The 23,860-nt window shown below is 39.3% G+C and overlaps 1 protein-coding gene across 9 annotated transcripts in view; it reads left to right on the top strand.

Moving 5' to 3' along the window:
• FKBP5 (FKBP prolyl isomerase 5) overlaps window positions 1-23,860 on the top strand; it is a 155,402-nt gene that overhangs the window by 62,918 nt on the left and 68,624 nt on the right. For 6 of the 9 annotated variants that reach the window (XM_074397049.1, XM_074397048.1, XM_010333763.3 and 3 more), the window contains exon 2: window positions 22,093-22,216. In XM_074397049.1, coding sequence (XP_074253150.1) covers window positions 22,112-22,216 — 105 coding nt within the window. In that variant the 5' untranslated portion in view covers window positions 22,093-22,111. 9 annotated transcript variants of the gene reach the window in all.

Genomic DNA, 23,860 nt, shown 5'->3' with positions numbered 1-23,860 from the left:
CTTGGTGTGTACCCAAATGAGTTGAAAACATATATCCAGACAAAAACCTGTATATGGACTTTTTTTTTTTTTTTTAGACAGGGTCTCTCACTCTGTCACCCAGTCTGGGGTGAAGTGGCACAATCATGGCTCATTTCAGCCTTGACCTCCTAGGCTCAGGTGATCCTCCTACCCCAGCCCCGCCGAGCAGCTGGGACTAAAGACACATGCCACCACACCCAGCTACATTTTTTTTTTTTTTAAAAGAAACTGATTTATTTCAGTTCAGATATCTTTGAAATACAAAAATTTTAAAGTCATAATTCTTGTAGACATTGTGTGGCTAAAAGATTTATGCTTATTAAAAATGGTCACCTATGTTTTACACTTCAGCTATGTGAAAATAAAGTTTCTTGAGAAGGTGACATTTGGTTTCCTGATTATGAAAGAGAGTTGGTTACCTCAGGTGGAGCAGGAAAGCCCAAATTTGTTCTCACACCAGGATAATGGGACTGGGACTTCCCAGGGTGGAGGGAGAAGATGCCTGTAATCCCAGCAATTTGGGAAGCTGGGATTACCTGAGGTCAGGCAGATTACCTGAGGTCAGGAATTTGAGACAAGCCTGGCCAACATGGTGAAATCCTGTCTCTACTAAAAATACAAAATTTAGCTTGGTGTGGTGGCGCATGCCTGTAGTCCCAGCTACTCGGGAGGTTGAATCACTTGAACCCAGTAGGTGGAGATTGCAGTGAACTGAGATTGTGCTACTGCACTCCAGCCTGGGCAACAGAGTGAAACTCTGTCTCAAAAAAAAAAAAAAAAAAAAAAAAAATCAGTGGTTTCCAAGAGTTAGTGTAAATGGAGAAATGAATAAGCAGAGCACAGAGGACTTTTAAGACAGGTCAGCTACCCTGATACTGTAATGGTGGATCCATGTCATTATGCATTTGTCCAAACCTATACAATATACAACGTCAAGAGTGAACCCTAATGTAAACTGTTATGGACTTGGGTGATAATGATGTAGGTTCATGGATTGTTAATGATCACCAGCGTAAGTTCATCAGTTATAATAAACGTAACACTCTGGTGTCAGAGTTGATAGTGGAGGAGGCTCGGGGCAGGCAGCAGGTATATGAGAACTCTCTGTACTCTGCTCACTTTTGCTGTGAACCTAAAATGCTCTAACAAATAAAGTCTATTTTTTTAAAAAGTACCCTAAAATTGTAATATTTGTATATGGTTAACATATTTTCTTTATTTCCCAAACTATGTTACATATAACATAGTTATAATTTTTAAAATTTAAGTTTTGACTAATAAAATAACTCAAAATACAACCCTTCTTTACTCTGTAGATAAAATCCAGGTACCCATCTTTCTAGGAAAACTGTGTGAAGGTGAGGAGCTAAGGTATAGGGTTATGATTAGAGTGGGCCAGCCTCAGATATAATACTCAATTCCTTGAATGCTCCTTTCCCTCTCCAGTCAGTTTTGTTTACTTTCTCATCTGTCTTTCCACTCTCCGTTAAAAGCCTCTTTCTCACACCCTAGCTTAGGACTTTCATCAGAACCTTTGGATAAAATTTAAGAAATCTGGCTAGTTTATCTAATTCCCATTGGTAAGTGGAATGAACAGTGGCAGAGTACCCTGAAGGTGACAAGTCAGTATAGTCTGAGCTACAGAAGCCACTTTTGATGGAAAGTGATTTGGGGAGGGGGAAAAGGAAATTGTTCAAGCAGAGCTCTTCACTGCCTTTTTTGCCTCTGTTTGAGTTCCGTCGTTTTTGGCATCTGTATATATTGTTTTCTTATGAAATTATACATATGTATGTGTGTGTATATATATATATATATATATATATATATATATATATATATATTATATATGGAGACGTCCTGCTCTGTGTCTCAGCCTGGAGTATAGTGGCATGATCACAGCTCAGTGCAGCACCAATCTCTTGGGTTCAAATGATCCTCCCACCTCAGCTCCCAATGTAGCTGGGACTACAGGAGTGTGCTTTCCCACCTGGCTAATTTTTTTACTTTATTTTGTAGAGACAGGACCTCCCTATATTGCCCAGGCTGGTCTCCTGGGCTCAAGCAAGTGCTGCAATTACAGGCATGAGGCATGGCACCCAGCCTGAAATTATATGCTTTTTAAGAGATCTGCAGGTGGTGCTAGGGTTAGTTAAAAGTTTACAGAGAAGGGAGAGCTCTGTGGCTTGGTGACGGCTGCTGTTCACGTGCTGTTTGCAAGTGTGTTGCAGAGTGTTTGTGCTCTAAATAGTTTGGGGTTTTCTTTCTAGTTTAAGTAGTGTAATAGGTGGGCATTTGGGGTTTGTTCCAAAGGGAAAGAGAAATTTAAAGACCTGCTAAAGCCTATTAATACAAAGTCACCCAAAGGCAACTGTTGTAGCATTATAACTTTGAAGTATTAAGATGATTTATCTGGCATATTTTTAAATTGAATTACTCAAAAGAAGGGGAGAAATAGTTTGGTCTCAGTTTTTTTTTTTATTGTGATATTTATTTGTTAATGGCCTTCTGAAATGTAAAATCACAATTTTTCTTTTTCTTTTTTTTTTTTTTTTTGAGACAGAGTCTCGCTCTATCACCAGGCTGGAGTGCAGTGGTGCGATCCTGGCTCACTGCAACTTCCGTTTTCCGGTTTCAAGCAATTCTCTTGCCTCAGCCTCCTGAGTAGCTGGGACTATAGGCACACACCACCACACCTGGCTAATTTTTTGTATTTTTAGTAGAGATGGGGTTTCACCATGTTAGCCAGGATGGTCTCAATCTCTTGACCTTGTGATCCACCCACCTCTGCCTCCCAAAGTGCTGGGGTTACAGGCGTGAACCACCGCACCCAGCCTTCTTTTTTTTCTTGCAAGGTTTAAAATAGCCATTTTTATATAGATTGAAGAAACAAAATAAGACTCAGTTATCTAGACTTGTAGAAATATGCACACATAGTATCTATTTTAAAATAAAGCATTAGCTACAGGCTTTGACTTTATTTATAGAGACATGAAAAACCTATCCCCTTTACATTTCAGACTGTCAAAATTTGTTCAGCTACTCTATAAGACACTTTCTTCCCCTTACTTGTGTCTTTTTACTATGTCTCCCTTGTACTTACGGCTTTGAGCTTCTGGCCAAGATGGAATAGCAAGATTGGATTTACTCTCTTGGCTGTAATCACAAAATAAGCAAAAACGTAGACAAAATATGTTAAGCATCAGTTTCATACTGAACAACAGGCAGCACAGGACAGTGATCCCAAGAAAGCAGAAACAAACAAGATAGAATCTATAGTTATATATTAGCTTATTGCGTAACAAGAGTTCCAGGTTTCAGGGTACGGAGGGGGACCCCAGGCAGAGCACAGAAATCTCTTTGACTTGAGAAGATGGAGCTGGAGTCCAGGAAGGCCAAAGTGGCCAGAGTTTGGAGAGGAGAGAGCTGCACAGTTAGAGTACTCCAGAGGTCTGCAGACAGTCCCCCTAAGTCTTCAAATGAGTACTGGTCAGTGAATGTGTTGTGCGGAGGCTACCAAAAACTTAGAAGCACCCAAAAGAATTTGAGGGAAGAATTCCTAATTCTTTGTCAGGGTCAAGAATAGTTGGTTTCCACCACACAGACCAGAAAATCTTCATAAGTCACAGGACATAGGGTAGATTACTCAGAAAGGTATTGCCTAGGTAGTGAGGCAAATGTAGCCCTAGAGTGAGGAATGCTCTCATCCCTCCAGCAAAGCTTAAAAGCAGACTGGGCGTGGTTGCTCACACCTGTAATCCTCAGCACTTTTTTTTTTTTTTTTTTTGAGACGGAGTTTCGCTCTTGTTACCCAGGCTGCAGTGCAATGGCGCGATCTCGGCTCACTGCAACCTCCGCCTCCTGGGTTCAGGCAATTCTCCTGCCTCAGCCTCCTGAGTAGCGATCCTCAGCACTTTAGGAGGTCGAGGCAGGAGGATTTCTTGAGCACAAGAGTTACAAGACCAGCCTGGGCAACATGGTGAGATCCTGTCTCTACAAAAAAATTTTAAAATGGGCTGGACCTAGTGGTATACACCTGTATTCCCAGCTACTTGGGAGGCTGAGATGGGAGGATCATTTGGGCCCAGGAATTCAAGGCTGCATTGAGCTATTAAAAAATAATAGTAATAAATTTAAAAAAAAGGCTTAAAGGCTGGGCATGGTGGCTCATGCCTGTAATCCTAGCAGTTTGTGAGGCTGAGGGGGGCAGATTACCTGAGATTAGGAGTTCAAGGCCAGTCTGGCCAACATGGTGAAACCCTGTCTCTACTAAAAATACAAAAAAATTAGTTGAGTGCAGGGGTGTGCACCTGTAATCCCAGCTACTTGGGAGGCTGAGGCAGGAGAATCACTTGAACCTGGGAGGCAGAAGTCTCCGTGAGCTGAGATCGTGCCACTACCCTGCAGTCTGGACTGCAGAGTGAAACTGTATCTCAAAAAAAAACCAAAAAACAAAAAAAAAAAGCTTAAAAACAAGTATCCAGGGGAGGTCAGGGAGGGATAACATGGCGAGAAATGCCAGATATAGATGACGGGGGGATGGAGGCAGGAAACCACATTGCCATGTGTGTACCTATGCAACAATCCTGCATGATCTGCACATGTACATCAGAACCTAAAGTACAATTAAAAAAATTAATTAAAAAAAAAAGGTATCCAAAGGATCAAACCGTTTCCAATTAACTTAACTGCATCCCAGAACAAAGCTCAGTATTTGTAGGAATGCAATAATACGTAGCTCTCACTAAGTTAAAATTTTATTTTAGTCACCAGTAAAAAATTAACAAGTTTGCAAAGAAGTGGGAAAAATATAGCCTATGAAAAAGAAAATCAGTCACTAGGAACAGACCCAGAAATGACAGAGATGATGGAATTAGCAAACAGAGATATTAAAAGTTATTATAACTATATTCCATACAGTCAAGAAAGTACCCAGAAACATTGTGAATGTTAAATACAAATATGGAAGATATGAGCCAAATTGAACATCTAGAGCTGAAAACTATAATGTGGGAAATGAAAAATGCACTGCTTGGGTTTAACAGCAAATTAGACAGTGCAGGAGAAAAGATTAGAAAACTTGAAGCCAGACTGGGTGCAGTGGCTCATGCCTATAATCCCAGCACTTTGGGAGGCCAGGGTGAAACGATTGCCTGAGGCCAGGAGTTTGAGACCAGCCTGGGTGACAGAGTGAGATTCCCCCCCCCCATCTCTTTAAAAAAATACTTTTTTCTTCTTAAAAAAATTATTCTTATTTTTATTTTTTGAGATAGGGTCTCACTCTGTCACCCAGGCTGGAATGCAGTGGCATGATTATGGCTCACTGCAGCCTTAACCTCCTAGGCTAAAGCAGTCCTCTTGCCTCAGCCTCCCAAGTAGCTGAGACTGCAGGCACGGTGTCACCATACCCAGCTAATTTGTTGATTTTTTTCATAGAGATGGGGTTTTGCCATGTTGCTCAGGATGGCCTCAAACTCCTGGGCTCAAATGATTCTCCTGCCTCAGCCTCCCTAAGTGTTGGGCTTGTAGGTGTGAGGCCATCATGCCCGGCCATAAAATAAATGCAATTTAAAAATTAGTTGGGCATGGTGGTGCACAGTTGCAGTCCTAGTTACTTGGGAGGTTGAAGTGGATAGATCATTTGAGCCTAGGAGGTCAAGGCTGCAGTGAGCCATGATCATGCCACTACACTCCAGCCTGGGCAATAAAGCAAGAATACCCTGTCTCTTAAATAAATGAAGGAAAGAAAGAAAAAAGGAGGGAAGGTAGGGGGAGAGAAATTTCTGAAAGAAAACTTGAAGTCATAGCAACATAAACTATCCAAAATAAACTCAGAGAGGAAAGAAAAAAAGACTAGGAAAAAATGAATAGAGCATCAGTGAGCTGTGTGACAACTTCATGTGGCCTAATATGCATGTAGTTGTAGTGTTAAGGAGAGGAGGAAATACAGAAAATAATTTTGAAGAAACAGTGTCAAGAAATTTCTAAATTTGATCATTATAAAGTCAGAGATCCAAGAAAAAGATGAAAAAGGGAACAAAGAACAGATGTGATGAATGGAAAACAAATAAGATGGCAGATTTACACCAAACCATATTAATAATCATATTTAATATAAGTGGTCTAAACACCTCAAAAGGCAGAGCTTAGTAGATTAAATAAAAAAGCAAAACCCACTATATGCTGCCTATAAGAAACATACTTTATAGGCCGGGTGTGGTGGCTCAAGCCTGCAATCCCAGCACTTTGGGAGGCCGAGATGGGTGGATCACCTGAGGTCAGGAGTTCAAGACCAGCCTGGCCAACATGGTGACACCCCATCTCTTTCAAAAAAAGAAACATACTTTATGTATAGAGATACAAATATTATATAACTGAAATTGAAAGGTTGGAAAAGGATGTCTTATTGCTAATGCTAATCAAAAGAAAGCTGAAATAGCTATACTAATTTCAGACATTACATTTTAGTGCAAATATTACTAGCAATAAAGAAGATGATTTAATAATGATAATGAGTCAATTCATCAAGTGAAATTAATAGTCCTAAATATTTATGCACCTAGTAACAGAGCTTCAAAATACATGAATCAGAAACTGATAGGACTAAAAGGAGAAATTGATCTAAAATTATAGTTGGAGACTTCAATACCCCACCTCTCTCTCAATAGTTGATAGAACAAGTAGACAAAAAATGACTTAGAAGATGTCAACAACACTATCAACTAACCTAATTGACATTTACATGGTATTCTATGCAGTACAAGCAGAATACACAATTTTTTCAGTTGCACACAGGACATTTCATAAGATAGACCATATTTTGGTTCATAAAACAATGTCAATGCATTTAAAGTGACTTAGATTATTATAGAGTAGGTATACGCTGACCAAAGGGAATTAAAAGTCAATAACAGAAAGATACCTAGAAAATTCCTAAATATTTAGAAACTAATATATTCCTAAGAAGCCCACAGGTCAAAGAAGAATATCAAAGATGAATTTAGAAAGTATTTTGTACTTAATGAAAATCATCAGAATTTGTAGGTTGTGGTTAATGCAAATGTTCAGAGGAAAATTCATAGCACTAAATGCCTGTATTGGGTAAAAAGTAAAATCACAAATCAGTGTCCTCAGCGTTCACCTTAAGAAATTAGAAAAAGAAGAGAAAAGTAAACCCAAAGTAAACAGGAAAAGAGTTAAGGATAGAAGCCAAAATTGGTAGAATAGAAAAAAAAAAAACTAGTAGAGAAAGTCAGTGAAATCAAAAGGTGGTTATTTGAGAACAATAAAATTGACAAACCTCTAATCTGACTAATCAAGAAACAGAGAACACACATATTACCAATATCAAGAATGAAATAATTGCCTAGAAAGCTCAGATTCTATAATTATTCAAAGGATCAATAAGAGAATATGAATTACTTTATACTAATACATTAGACACCTAGATGAAATGTGCAAATTCCTTGAAAGATAAAAAATACCTAAGCTCACTGAAGAAGAAACAACCTGAAAAGTCCTGTATCTGTTAAATAAATTGAATTCCCCAAAGAAAACTCTGGGCCTACATGGTATTCCTGATACTGCTAAACATTTTAGGAAGTCATAATTCCAATTTTATACAAACTCCTTCATAAAGTTGATAAAGATGGAATATTTCTTAAGTCATTCTATGACACTGGTATTACCAAATGCCAAACTAGACAAATCTAGTCTACCAACATTTGACAAATGCATTACAAAGAAAGAAAATTATAGACCAATATCCCTCATGAACATAGTTGCAAAATTCTTTCCGCCCCTGCCCCCAAGCCAGCGTCTCACTCTGTTGCCTAGACTGGAGTGTGGTGGTGCGATCTCATGGCTCACTGCAACCTCCGCCTCCTGGGGTTAAGCCATCTTCCCACCTCAGTCTCTTGAGTAGCTAGGATTATACGTGCATGCTACCATGCTTGGCTAATTTTTGTTTTTGGTAGAGTTGAGGTTTTACCATGTTGCCCAGATTGATCTCGAACTCCTGGGCTCAAACAATCTACTCACATTGGCCTCCCAAAATGCATTACAAGTGTGAGCCACCACACCTAGCCTGCAAAATTTTTAACAAAATTTTAGCAAATTGACTCCAATAATATATAAAAATGATAAAATGCAGTGACCAAATAGGGTTTATTCCAGGTATGCAAGGTTGATGTAACATTTGAAAACCAATGTCATGTACCACATAAGCAAGGGAAGCATATGATCAGCTCAATAGATGCAGAAAAAAACATTTAATAAGATTTAACATGCCTTGCTGATAAAAACTCAGCAAATGAGGAAAAGAAGGGAACTTTTCAATCTGATAAAGAGCATCTGTGAAAAACCAATAGCTGAAATCATAGTTAATGCTGAAAGACTGAATGCTTTCCTTACAATATTTAGAACAAGTCAGGGATCTGCTATTCCCAATTGTATTCACCATTGTTCTAGAGGTTCTAGCCAGTGCAATAAGATAAGAAAAAGTATTCCAGATTGTAAAGGGAGAAGTAAAATTCTCTTTATTCACAGATGACATGATTGCCTATGATTTCTACAAAAATGGTATTAGAGCAATTAAGTATGCTTAACAAATTTACAGGATACAAGATCAATATAGAAAAGTCAGTTGTATTTCTATATACTAACAAATCAATCAGGTGTTAGAATTTAAAAATAATACTGACAGTAAAAAAAATACTAAATAAGGCTGAATTTCACAAAAAATATACAAGCTCTTCTCTAACTGCAAGCTTATAAAACATTGTTGAGAAAAATTAAAGAAAATCTAAATAAATGAACAGATACTGTGTTCAAAGATTGGAAGATTCAAGAAAGTGATGACTGGTTTTAAAATTCATATGGAAATGCAAAGATCTAGAATTGCCAAAACTATTTTGACAAAGAGCAACAGAGATGGAGGATTTAACACTGATTTCCAAAACTTACAGCTATAGTGATTAAAGCACAGTATTTGTGGTAACTGATGTAAAGATAAACAGATTCATGGAACAGAATAGAAAAGTCCAGAAAAAATACATAGTCAGTTGATTTTTGAAGAAGCTGCCAAGACAATTAAATAGAAAGAGTGTTGTCCTTTCAAAAATAAAGGTTTTGGAACAGTTTGGTCTTCATATATAAAAACGTGAATCTTGAGTTATACCTTACATGATACATAAAAGTTAACTCGAAAATCATAGACCTAAATGGAAAGCCCAAGTTTATAAAATCTCTGGAAGAAAATTGTTTTGACTTTGGGCTTGGTAAAGATTTCTTAGGTACAACATCAAAAGCATGATTTATAAAAGAAAAAAATGATAAATTGGACTTCATTAATATTAAGAATATCTCTTTGAAAGCCATGTTTAAGAGAATAAAAGGACAAGCCCCAGGCTGGGAGGAAATACTTGTAGAAGATAATCTGATAAAAGACTTGTATTCAGAATATATAAGGAACTCTCAACGCTCAATGATATTAAGACCAGTTCCAGTGGCTCACGCCTATAATCCCAGCACTTTGGGAGGCCTAGGTGGGCAGATCACTTGAGGCCAAGAGTTTGAGACCAGCCTGGCCAATGTGGTGAAACCCCGTCTGTACTAAAAATACAAAAATCAGCCAGGCATGCTGGCACAGGCCTGTGACCTCAGCTACTCGGGAGGCTGAGGCACAAGAATCGCTTGAACTTGGGAGGCTGAGGTTGCAGTGAACAGTGAACTGAGATTGCGCCACTGCACTCCAGCCTGGGTGTCAGAGTGAGACTCTGTCTCCAAAAAAAGAAAGAAAAAAAATCCCTCAAAAATAATAAGATAAACAACCTATTAAAAAATGGTCAAAATGTTTGAACAGATGTTTTGTCAGAGAAGATACGTGAACAGCAAATAAGCACATTAAAAAAAGATGATCAACATCATCAGTCATTAGTGAAATGCAGAGTAAAACTTTAAGAGTATACCACTGTAATGTGAATGTGTTCAGTTTAAAAGCCTGACAGTAATAAGTGTTAGTGAGGATGTGGAGCAGCTGAAACTCTTTCTTATATACTTGTTCTGGGAATGTAAAATGGTGCAACCACTTTGGAAAACAGTTTGGCATTTTCTTAAGGACTTAAAATAAACACTACCAAGTGCTGCAGCCATTTTGCTCCTAGGCATTTATCCAAGAGGAATGAATACATATGAACACATAAAGATTTGTATTTAAATACATGGCAGCTTTATTTGTAATAGGCAAAAATTGAATATATTCAAATGTGAGTCAACAGGGACATTTGTGATCTATTTATACAATGGAATACTATTCAACAATAAAAGGGAATGAGTCATTGATACGTACAACATATTTTATTCTCAATATAATTTTAGTAAGGAAATGAAGTCAGAAAAAAATGACACATTTATGAAATTCCGTAAAATCTATTCAAAAAGCAGATCAGATTGCCTGGAGACCTGAGCTGCAAATGGATGACTTGTGAAGAAAATGTTTGTGAGTAATAGTTATGTTCATCATCTTAATTGTCGTGATGGTTTCATGGATATATGTACATATGTCAGAATTTATTGAATTGTATACTTTAAATGTGTAATTTATCGTAGCTTAATTATGTCTCAAAATCTGTTAAAAAAATACCTCATGTGTGTTCTTCAACATTTCTAGCATGCTGCTCAAATTTCAGAATCACATAAGGGACTGAGACTAATTTTTAAAATAATTTTTCAGTGATTGGGTTTGAGGTAACACATGCATTGTGTATAGCAAATTTACTTATAATTTTATGACAAAATTGAGAAACCAGTTGTTTTACTTTATGTTTTCTGAATTTCTGAATGAATTTTCAGAATGACATAAAATGTTAAAATTTATTTTAGATTAAAACATTATTATCCAACTGGATGATAAAGAAAAGGAAAGGGAAGAATGTTGAGACACCCTAAGTGCCAAATGGAGGAAGTCAGTGGAATTCCAAGCTTGAGAGAAATTCTTTTGATCTTGATTGGATGATTAGGTACTAATGGTAGAGAGAAGAAATTGCTCCTCAAAAATGGAACTTGTAAATATGTCACCTTGTAGGGCAGAAACGATTTGCAGATGTGAACAAGGGTAAAGGCTTTGAAGTGGGGAGATTTTCCTGGGTTTTCCAGGTGGGCTGAACTTAATCACATGGATTCTTAAAAGTGGAGAAACTTTCCCAGCTATGGTCAGAGAGATGACTACAGAGGAATGATCAGAGAAATGCAGTATTGCTGGTTGAAGATGGAGAAAGGGGGCCACCAGTGAAGAAATGTGGGCAGCCTCTAGAATATGGAAAAAGCCAGGAGATGGGTTCTCTCCTAGAGCCTCCAGAAGGAATGCAGCCCTGCCAACACCTTGATTTTAGCCCAGTGAGACCCATTCTGGACTTCTGATCTCCAGAACTATAAAATAATAAATGGGTATTATTTCAGCCACTAAGTTTATGTTAATTTCTTTCTTTCTTTTTTTTTTTTTTGAGACGAAGTCTTGCTCTGTTTCCGCAGGCTGGAGTACAGTAGTGTGATCTCAGCACAATGCAGCCTCCACCTCCCGAGTTCAAGTGATTTTCCTGCCTCACCCTCCTGAGTAGCTGGAATTACAGGCACACACCACAATGCTTGGCTAATTTTTGGATTTTTAGTAGAGACAGGGTTTCACTATTTGGGTAGGCTGGTCTCGAACTCCTGATCTCAAGTGATCCAGCTGCCTCGGCCTTGGAAAGTGCTGGGATTACCGGCATGAGCCACTTCACTTGGCCTGTTTGTGTTAATTTCTTATGGCATCTATAGAAAACTAATATCATATATAAGGGAGTAAAGCTCAGAAGTCATGTTTTGCCAGAGGATTGCAATGGGAAGTAAACTCTGTATTGTTAAGATAACTTCCTATTCCCCGGGAATTGTTTTTCCTTCCACATAGCAAACTTCATTTTCCCCAAAATTAAAACATACATTTAGAATTACTTTTTAATAAATAAATACAAAATAATAGAGTTGGAATAAACCTTAGATATGATTCTAGTCTAACACCCTGAAAGGATAGATATAGAAACTGAGTGAGGGGCCAAAGATTCCACAGCTAGTTAATAGTGGATCTGAGCCCAAGGTGGGTGGATCACCTGAGGTTGGGAGTTCAAGACCAGCCTGATGAACACAGAAAAACCCCATTTCTACTAAAAATATGAAGTTAGCTAGCCCTGGTGGCAGATGCTTATAATCCCAGCTACTCGGCTGAGGCAGGAGAATTGCTTGAACCTGTGGCCTGGAGGTGGCGGTGAGCCAAGATTGTACCATTGCACTCCAGCCTGGGCAACGAAAGTGAAACATGTCTCAAAAGAAAAAAGTAGATCTGAGTTTACTGGTCCTTTCTTCCTTCCATATTTTTATGGTGGGGATTTAAGATGGCCAAGGTTTTTTTCTTTTTTGAGATGGAGTTTCGCTCTTGTTACCCAGGCTGGAGTGCAATGGCGCGATCTCGGCTCATTGCAACCTCCATCCACCTCCTGGGTTCAAGCAATTCTCCTGCCTCAGCCTCCTGAGCAGCTGGGATTACAGGCACGTGCCACCATGCCCAGCTAATTTTTTGTATTTTTAGTAGAGACGGGGTTTCACCATGTTGACCAGGATGGTCTCGACCTCTTAACCTCGTGATCCACCAGCCTGAGCCTCCCAAAGTGCTGGGATTACAGGCTTGAGCCACCGCGCCTGGCCTAAGATGGTCAAGGTTTTTTATTCTTTCTATACAGACCCCAAATGCTACTCTTGTACAGTTTTTCTCTTTGGCATATAATAGACTTTGGGAAACAATTTATATAATAGTGCTTTAATGAGCTAGTATTATAAGAGGATGTAGTATTAAATACTTTTGCCTTGGGTTTTTTCTCTCTGCATCTCAACTCTCTGAAACCTCTCTTCCTCCATTTGCTAGTTAACGTATACTCAAATATTGGCAGCTAGGTGTGGTCCTCTGTTCTTTACTGTCCATATTTAAGCCAAACTAATCTAATTAATAAGATAAATCTGCTATGTGTTGTGTATGCACAGATATTCTAATAATACACTTCAGAGATAGATTTTAATTATGCTTGGATGTTCTTAAGTAGTACTCCTGATAGAATGGAATTTTATTTTTACTTTTATAATTTGAACACTCAGGTATAGTGTAATTCTCCAGATTAGATTTTTCAGATAAAATTTAGAGAAGGAATATAGTCAGCTTGTAATAGTAAAAACTATTCAGGCCAGGTGCAGTGCCTCATACCTGTAATCCCAGCACTTTGGGAGGCCAAGGCAGGCAGATCACGAGGTCAGGAGTTCAAGACCAGACTGGCCAACATGGTGAAACTTCATCTCTACTAAAAAATACAAAAATTACCTGGGCATGGTAGTTCGTTACTGTAATCCCAGCTACTTGGGAGGCTGAGGCAGGAGAATTGCTTGAACCGGGACCCGGGAGGCAGAGGTTGCAGTGAGCTGAGATTGCGCCACTGCACTCCAGCCTGGGCAACAGAGCGAGGCTCTGTTTCAGAAAAAAAAAAAAAAAAAAAACCAAAAAATTCAATTATGCTGTCAAAAGTACTGTAGGTCATCAAGTATCCTTTATCCAAAATGCTTGGGACCAGAAGTGTTTTGGATCTTGGATTTTTTTCAGATTTTGGAATATTTGCGTATTTTACTAAGGGAAAAAGATACTTTGGCATGTAATAATATATAATATTTGCGTAATTGTAATCCAGTGCTCTAAAATGATTATACCCACTAAAATCTATGATTAGGAACTGTGGTTGGTTGCTGCAAATAACTATGATAAACCCCACTGTTTGTATCACATATATTAGCCCATTGTCACATTGTCGATTGACTTCATACACATACATGTATTCATGAGATACAGTATCTTAGGGATGGAACTCAGGTGTAAACATAAAATTTATGTATGTTTGTATGTACTCATACATGCAGCTTGAAGGTAATTTTATATGTTATTTTTAATAATTTAGTTCATGAAGTAAAATTTGTAGACCTTGAACCATTAGAAAGCAGAAGTATTAGGTGTAGAGTTTTCTGCTTACGGCATCGTGTTAGAATTCAAAAAGTTTAAAGAGTTTGGAGCATCCAGGAGTTTGGATTTTCCAATTAGGAATGCTAAGCCTAAAAAAAGTGAGACTTGGACATTAAACGTTTGAGAGCCATGGTTTTATTTGCTTTGTAGTACATAATTGCAACAATACTGTTATCTTAATTACTGTGTAGAATCCGATGACTCCCCAGTATATAACTGTCATCCACACTCTCTCCTGAGCTCAGGCCCTGTCTCTGATAACCTTCTGGATATCTCACAAGCACCCCTTGCTGAACATGCCCCAGCCAGAGTTCTCTTGCTCTCTATAAAAAGCACTCCAAAATGTTTGAATTAAATTGAAGAGAAAGAATAAAAAGTCCAGATGAGCGGAACCGTAAAATGTTTCATTTTACTTCCCTGAGTTTAAAAAGATCATGAAAGTAATACATGTTTAATGTTAAACTATTTAAATAATAAAAAAATAAAATCTAAGAAGTGAAAATTCCTTCTTATTCTCCCATATCTCATTCTCCAGAGGTAACACTGTTTTAGCAGTTTGGTAAAAAATAAAAATAAAAAATAAATTGCACTGTTTGTATTACATGTGTTAGCCTATTGTGGCATCATCAACTGACTTTTTCTTTTTCCAGAGAACCAAATCATCACCGGGCACTATGCACCATAACAGTACACTTCATTTACTGCAATGCTATTCCTTTTTACTTTTTTTTTTTTCCATTTAATATCTTGCTCTGTTGTCCATGCTGGAGTTCAGTGGTGCAATCATGGCGTGATACTCCTGCCCTGCCTCAGCCTCTCCAGTAGCTGGGACCACAAGCATGTGCCACCACACCTGGCTAATCTTTTATTTTTAGCAGAGATTGGGTCTTACTGTGTCGTCTAAGCTGGTCTCAAACTTCTGGGCTCCAGCCTTGACCTCTGAAAGTGCCGGGATTACAGGTGTGAGCCACTGGGCCTGACATTTTTTTAAATAGATGAACATTTACAAAATATTTTCCCAATTCAGTTGTTTGGATGTTTTTGTTTAGACTCTTAGCTAAATGATTCTCTACTCTATTTATCTCATCCTTTTCAAAAACTGTGTATTTTTATAGTATGCATTTGCCAAATTTTACTTAAATATTCCTATGACCATCCTCTTGAGGAAAAACTTTGAAATACTTTTATTTAGCCATATAGTTAAAATTTAGCTGGAACTCAGTGATCTGTGTTTAGTTGATGAACAGATCTGTGCCTTTGTTCTTCCTATTCTTGCATCATTACTTTTTGTCTCCCGTAGATTCTTTTCCCTATGCATTTAAGCCTATCTGGTTGCTCTCCACTTCTCTTTCACCCAAATAATTTCATCTTTCCCCTTTTTATAACCCTAGTATAAGTATCAAACTTCTCACCTGTTACTTTTGCCTGTCTGTACATCTCTCTTCTACTTTTAACTTTCATGTTCACAATATGCTACCTTTCTCTTATTTTCACTTCTTTACTGTCTCAAACTTCGGAGAATTCCCACTACCTAGTGTTCTTGGGAAACGCTAGAGGATACACAAAATGCCACCTCCCAGAAGGCTGAGGCATTTTTTTCCTTTAAAAAAAATCTTTTAGCCAAATACGCGCTTATAAGAAGTGCTCCATTTTATTCTCAGTAATACACTCAGAAAGATTTCAGAAGTAATTGCATCTACAAAATAAAGACTAAGTGCTAAAAAAATGAGCAATCGGATAAGAATATGTAAAAATGAAAAACATTACTACTAAATTCTTTTTCTTGTTTTTCTTTCTTTTTTTTTGAGATGGAGTCTCACCCTGTCACCTAGACTGGAATGCAGTGGTGCGATCTCTGCTCACTGCAACCTCCACTTCCCGGGTTCAATTGATTCCCTGCCTCAGTCTCCCAAGTAGCTGGGTTTACAGGTGCCCACCACCATGCCTGGCTAATTTTTTGTATTTTTAGTAGAGACAGGGTTTCACCATGCAAGCCAGGCTGGTCTCGAACTCCTGACCTCAGGTGATCTGCCCACCTCAGCTTCCCAAAGTGCTGGGATTACAGGTGTGAGCCACTGCGTCTGGCCTACTGAATTCTTTTTCTTTTTCGTTCTTTCTTTCTTTCTTTTTTTTTTTTTTTTTTTTTTTTTTTTGAGACAGAGTTTCCCTCTTGTTCCCCAGGCTGGAGTGCAGTGGTGCAATCTTGGCTCACTGTAACCTTCACCTCTTGGGTTCAAGCAGTTCTCCTATCTCAGTCTCCTGAGTAGCTGGGATTACTGGCGCCGCCACCAGGCCCAGCTAATTTTTACATTTTCAGTAGATAGGGGGTTTCGCCACATTGGGCAGGCTGGTCTCGAGCTCCTGACCTCAAGTGATCTGACCACCTCAGCCTCCCAAAGTGCTAGAAGTACAGACTTGGGCCACCATACCTGGCCACTAAATTCTTTTAAAAATCCCTTGAATACACTAAGTGATGTGTTGAACATAGCTGATGACCAAATGTCGATGTAAAAATTCCATCAGGCCAGGCATGGTGGCTCACTCTTAATCCCAACACTTCAAGAGGATGAAGAAGAAGGATAACCTGAGCCCAAGATCACTTTGAGACCAGCCTCGGCAACATAGCGAGACCCTTTCTGTACCAAAAAAAAATTTTTTTTAAAAAGCAGTAGGTGTGAACTACTGAGCAATCCTAAGCTACTCGGGAGGCTAAGGGGAAGGATTGCTTGAGCCCAGGAATTCAAGACTTCAGTGAGCAATGATGGTACCACTATACTCCAGCCTGGGCAACAGAGCAAGACCCTCTCTCTTAAGAGACAATGAATGAATGAATGAAAATTCCATCAAAGAATGTCTCTTAGGATATAAAGCAAAGGGACAGAGATGGAAAATGAGAGAAATATCCAGTGGTTCTCAACTATATCTGGCTGCACATTAGGGTCATCTAACATGCTTTTTAAAAACACAGTTACCCTCACCCCATCACAGACCAATTAAATCCAGACTTTCTGGGGTGGAGTCCAGGCATCAGTAGCTTTTTTAAAAGCTCCTCAGGTGACTGTTGTTTAGCCCAGGTTTAGAAAAATATTTAAGAAATCCAAAGGATAAAACCAAGATGTCCAAAATCTATCTAATAATACTTCTAGAGTTAGAGGACAGAGTCATCAAAGGAGAAGAAATAATGCTAGAAAATTTTTCTGGAGATCCCCCAAGACTTGTCTTCAGCAGTTAAGGGCCAGGATATCAAGCCCCTGCAGGAATTCAGGTACCTTGACATATCCTTGTGATGGGTCTGAACTCCAAGAATAAAGATTGTTATGTCTTTCAGAGAAGAAAAGATGGGAGCCACAGTGTGCCCTCTGGAGGGAAAGAAACCTACCTGGCCTAGGTGATCCAAACACAGGTTCTGCTTTTTCCCCCAGATGCTGCTCTCCAGTGCATTCCCCTGGCTTACTCCTGCTTTCTCGACTGACCCCAGGCCTAGAGCTTCTCCAGGCTCCCCTGGGAAGAGCAGTTGGTGTTTGGGAGGCAACTTGTTCTTTTTTGCTCTCTCCTTCCATTTGAACTCATCTGCTGTGTGGTGTTCAGAAAGTCCCTCAAAGTTCTGGTTTTCCATCTCAGAGTTTTGCAAATTTTAAAAACTTTTTCTTGTCATCCCAGCATCCTCCTGGGGAGGGGAAGTTAATGACTTAGTCCTTGTTCAACCTTTTTGAGGCCAAATAGGATAAAATCATATTAAGGAGAATAATACTATATTCAGGTTCATTGACAGTATTTTCATTTAAAAATTTAGCTGAGGCTGGGTGCGGTGGCTCATGCCTGTAATCCTAGCACTTTGGGAGGCTGAGGAAGGTGGATCATGAGGTTAGGAGTTCAAGACCAGCCTAGCCAAGAGGGTGAAACCCTTGTCTCTATTGAAAATACAAAAAAAAAATTTGCCAGGTGTGATGGCAGGCACCTGTAATCTCAGCTACTTGGAAGGCTGAGGCAGAGAATTGCTTGAACCTGGGAGGCGGAGGTTGCAGTGAGCCGAGATCACGCCACTGCACTCCAGCCTGGGTGACAGAGTGAGACTCTGTCTCAAAAAATAAAAATAAAAATTTAGCTGAACTCCAAATGAAGAACATTCAGAAGAAAGCATTGTCTTTGGATGTGTTGTAGTTATGTTTGCTCAATGCTTTGTTTTAAATTTTTTTGTGACATTGGGCATGTGTGTTCTCTCTAGCACTCAATGATTTGAAAGCAAGTGGGAGATATTATGACACCTCACCCCTAAATACTACAGCATTTGTCTCCTACGAACAATTATATCACCTTACATAAAACACAATACTATATCACACTCCAGAAGGCTAACATAGTAATAATAAGCTAATATACAGTCTGCTTTTCCAAGCATTTTTTTTTCTTTCTTTCTTTCTTTCTTTTTTTTTTTTTTTTTTTTTTTTTTTTTTGAGATGGAGTTTTGCTCTTTTGCCCAGGCTGGAGTGCAGTGGCACGATCTCGGCTCACTGCAGCCTCCACCTTCTGGTTTCAAGTGATTCTCCTGCTCCAACCTCCGAAGTAGCTGGGATTAGAGGCACCCACCATCATGCCTGGCTAATTTTTGTATTTTTAGTAGAGACGGGGTTTCACCGTGTTGGCCAGGCTGATCTTGAACTCCTGATCTTGTGATTCCTCTGCCTTAGCCTCCCAAAGTGCTGGGATTACAGGCGTGAGCCACTTCACCCTGCCTGCTTTTCCAAGTTTTTATAATGTTTCATCCCCTAACCCAGGATCCAGCCAAGGATCACTGATTACACTTGGTTGTCATATCTCTATAATCTCCTTTAATCTGGAACAGACCTCCCTCTCTCTCTTTCTCTTTCTCTCTCTTTATCTTCTAAGAGATGGGGTCTTGCTCTTCTGCCCAGGCTGGAGTACTATAGCATGATAACAGTTCACTGCAGCCTCAAACTCCTAAGCTCAATCAAGTCCTTCCGCCTCAGCCTCCTGAGTAGCTGGGACTACAAGCACACGCCACCTTTTTGGTTCTTTATGTCATTAACATTTTTTAGGAGTCTAGGCCAATGGTCTTGTAGAATGCTCCATATCTGTTTTTGTCTTTTCTTCTTGATTAGTTTCTGGTTAAACATTTTTATAGGAATACCACATAGGTGATAGCACAGGCCAGGCGCAGTGGTTCATACCTGTAATCTCAGTACTTTGGGAGGCTGAGGTGGGTGGATCACAAGGTCAGGAGTTCAAGACCAGCCTGGCCAATATGGTGAAACCCTGTCTCTACTAAAAAAAATAAGCTAGGCATGGTGGTGTGTGCCTGTAATCCCAACTACTTGGGGGGCTGAGGCAGAAGAATTCCTTGAACCCAGGAGGCAGAGGTTGCAGTGAGCCGAGATTGCACCACTGCACTCCAGCCTGGGCAACAGAGGGAGACTACGTCTCAAAACAAAACAAAACAGAAAGTGAAAGGTGATAGCACATCTATATCACATTACTACATCACATTAGGAGACACACTAATAGCAGTTTTTTCATTATTAGTGATGCAGAGTTTGGTTATGATGCAGGTCACTTCTTAAAGTGGTATCAGTCAGATCATTTTATTTGAAAGGTCCTTTCTCTTTTTTAATAGTAAGTAGTCTTTGGGGTACTTTTCCTGTAACCGCTCATCTGGTGGTTTTAATTTGTTCAGTGCTTTAAAACTCAGTTTAACCAGGGATCTATTGATGGATGTCAGTATCTCTGTGAAGCCCTAGGAAATTTTTTTGTGGGCATATATTTTCCCAGGCATCCAGTCCAGGACCCTCCAAATATTTAAAAGATCTTTTCCCTGTGTTATCGAGATGCCTTTTACAAGTTTCTGTGCATCACAGAAGTGTGTTACAAGTAGGAGGTTTCCAGAAGCTGGGAACCAATCCCGTTCATCTGATTTTCCTGATTATATAGCCAGCCTTATGTAAAGCTAGGTGTTTAAATTTTGTTGTTTGTTTGAGAATGATTTATTCTGGCCTTTTGCTTATCCAGAGCCAAACATTTGAATCTTTTATGTTTGGTATAAAAACTGTATTAGAAACTAAAGCAGAAGGACTTAGCCCCTGGTTTTTGCTGTTCTCTTTGAAGATTTTGGGGCACAACAGTTGTATTTGTGTCTTTGTTGAACTGAAATCAATGGTGGTCATTTGGAAATGAGTTAAAACACTACAATATATGTTTCAGTTGTCTAATTATAGTTGAATCAGTAAGACATTTTCCACAAGTGCAGAAAGACTCTTTGTAGACAGAAATGCTCAGATGACTTTAGGGGGCCTTAAGTTTGTTTTTACCCTAATGTGGGATAACTGTAGGATTGGTTCCTTTTTGATTTCCCCTGCCCAAGCAGGGAGCACTGTGGAATTTATCATGGCAGTGGCTGGGTGTGTTTTGTTTAGCCTATGATTAGCCTGTTACATTGGCTTGCCTTGCATGAAAAAGTCTCTGTCAGGTGACCAACAATAACAATAAGAGCTAACATTTGAATAGTATACCTTAAACATATACATTATGCCATTTCATCAAGAAGACTATTTGTGAAAACAGGTATTTTTATTCTAATCACATAGGCAAGGAAGAAAGTCTCAGAGAAGTTAAAGTAGCTCCACGTCAAACAGCTTGTAAGGAGCAGAGAAAGACCCCCCCTTAGATTACAAGACAATTTCCTTGCACTTTCTGTCTTACCATTCTAAAAGGTAGAGGCATTATAGGGAATTCAAATGTGAACAAAGCATAGACCTTGCTCTGAAGGATCTTTTAAACCTAACAGGCATATAGTCTTATATATCTCTTATAGACAATGAATTGAGAGGAAAGCTGAGGAAGTACATAAAAGGGCAAAATGACCTACAAATAGAGGGTCAAGATTGGTGTGACAGAAGTAGCGTTTGAGGGGAGTTATGCCTTTTTTTTTCGTTTGTTTGTCTTTTTCCTTTTTTGTGTAGAGAATGGGGTCTCACTACATTGCCCAGGCAGGTCTCGAACTCCTGGGCTCAAGCTATCCTCCCACCTCTGCCTCCCTAAAAGCTGGGATTACAGGCGTGAGCCACAGTGCCTGGCCCAGAAGTAGCATTTGAGGGAGGTGGATGTTTTGGAAACAAGAAAGGGAGTGAAGATAAAATGACTATGGGAAAGCACTGGGCTTGTTGTAGAAGCGGAATTGGCCTAGTTTAGCTGCAGCATGAGCTGCTCGAAAGAAAGTAAAAGAAAATAATGGCAGCTAGAACTGAAGGATAGATTAGGGCCAGATTGTGAAGGGCCTTGAATGTCATATGGAAGAGCCTCATTCCATAGGTATTTTGAGCAGGAGATGAAAAATGACCCTACAGAAGGTCCAATCGTGATTATAAATAATGCTTACACATGTTTAAGTTATCAATCTGTACTGATGTCTTAACGAGCGTTATCTCACTGCTGCCTCACTGTAACCCTGTGAATCGTGTACTGTGTCCATTTTGCAGATGAGAAATGAGGGTTCAGTGAAATTAAGGAAATTGGAAATGTCAAGAGCTGGAGCTAGGACTCAGACTTGGGTCTCAGAATCTAAAGCCTGTTCTGTTTCTCACTATGATTGATACATTGTCACTTCTTTTATTAAGAACTGATAAGGTCTTAATCCTCTGTCAAGAACATGGCTATAGGAAGAGGATGTTTTCAAAGACGTGAAGGGACTGCTCACCATGTTATGTTAAGGAATGTAATCGCTACCAAACCTGACTTGTACTGTTCTGTTTTGAGACCAGAGCTAGATGGGAAATTGAAGAATTGGATGATGTTTTGTTTACATGATGGATGACATCAATACATACTCATAGCAAATGCCTTTGTTTTTGTTTTCAGTATCTAAGCTTGCTGGCTCTAAATAAATCTTAGGTTGGGTAGAGCTCAGTTCCCAGGGGCAATGAAGATTCATGAAGAAGTGATATTTTTCCTACCTAAAATATTTTTCTTCTTAGCAGGTCCTCTACTTAAAAGACAATGACTACTGATGAAGGTGCCAAGAACAGTCGAGGAAACCCCGCAGCTACTGTTGCTGAGCAGGGAGAGGATGTTACCTCCAAGAAAGACAGGGGTGTATTAAAGGTGAGGCCACAAAGCTAAATGACATACAAGGAAATCTGCTATCTGGAAAGATTGTTTATAACATCTTTCTGAGGGGTTCTGGGGTGGACAATGTTTATTGAGAGTTACTAAGTGCTAAACACTATAGCTAGATTCTCATTTCGTCTTCATAACTCCAAGATTTTTTTTCAAGATTTGGAGTCTCATTATGTTGGCCAGATTGGTCTTTAACTCCTGGGTTCGAGTGATCTTCCCACCTCAGCTTCCTGAGTAGCTGTGACTTTATTTATTTTTTAATTAATTAATTAAATTTTTGAGAGAGGGGGTTTCATTATGTTGCTCAGGCTAGTCTTGAAAACCTGGCCTCAAGCGATTCTCCCACCTAAGTCTCCTGAGTAGCTGGGATTATAGGCACGAGCCATTGCACCCAGCTGGAGATTTTAGTTTACAATCCCAGATTGTAGATGTTGGAATTGAGATTGAGCTAGGTAAATTAACTTGCCCAGGCCGGGCGCGGTGGCCCACGCCTGTAATCCCAGCACTTTGGGAGGCCGAGGCGGGTGGATCACGAGATCAAGAGATCGAGGCCATCCTGGTCAACGTGGTGAAACCCCATCTCTACTCAAAATGCAAAAAATTAGCTGGGCATGGTGGCGCGTGCCTGTAATCCCAGCTACTCAGGAGGCTGAGGCAGGAGAATTGCCTGAACCCAGGAGGCGGAGGTTGCGGTGAGCCGAGATTGTGCCATTGCACTCCAGCCTGGGCAACAAGAGTGAAACTCCATCTAAAAAAAAAAAAAAAAAAAAAAAAAAATTAACTTGCCCAATATCATATATCTTAGTAAATGCAGATTTACCTGAGGTTTAGGTCCAAGTTATATCTCATTCTAAAGGGCTATGTTTCCCTATTCTGAGTAGACAAATGGGTTACTATTTTAATGTATCATTTTAGTACACTAAAGCTAGCTAATGACAATTTTGAAGACTTTTTAAGGAAAGAAAAGCTAACTTGAAAAGTTCAGAGGGGTTTATTTTTACATACAGTGTTCTTGTATACAGTGAAGAGATCTATTAAAATTTCCTCAGAGAATATATCTTATTTTTGAACTAGCGTTCTTACCATTAAACACTATACAATCATTCATCACATAGTGACATTTCAGTCGATGATAGACTGTACCTTCAGCAGTGGTCCCATAAGATTATAATGGGGCTGTAAAGTTCCCATGGCCTCGTGGTGTCGTAGCGGTAGTAACATGGTAATACAGTGTATTACTCATGTGTTTGTGGTGATGTGGGTGTAGACAAACCTACTGCACTGCAGTCACATACAGTTATGTATAGTCTAATGTTTATATTACTGGTTTATATACTTACTACACTTTCTAACATTATTTTAGAGTGTGCTTCTACTTACTTTTTAAAAAGTTAACTGTAAAACACCCTTGGCTGAGTCCAGGGGCTCATGTCTGTAATCCCAGTATCCTGGGTGGCCAAGGCAAGAGGATCACTTGAGGCCAGAGTTTAAGACCAGCCTGGGCAACATAGTTAAGACCCCTATCTGTAGAAAAATTTTTTTTTTTTAGTTAGCCAGGCATAGTGGCATGCACTTGTAGTCTCCACTGCTTAGGAGACTGAGGCAGGAGGATCATGTAAGCCTGGGAGT

Source organism: Saimiri boliviensis, chromosome 4 (assembly GCF_048565385.1).
Source record: "Saimiri boliviensis isolate mSaiBol1 chromosome 4, mSaiBol1.pri, whole genome shotgun sequence".
Taxonomy (NCBI): domain Eukaryota; kingdom Metazoa; phylum Chordata; class Mammalia; order Primates; family Cebidae; genus Saimiri; species Saimiri boliviensis.
Note: the sequence above shows the minus strand (reverse complement) of the source record. Positions and strands in the feature narration are given on the sequence as shown.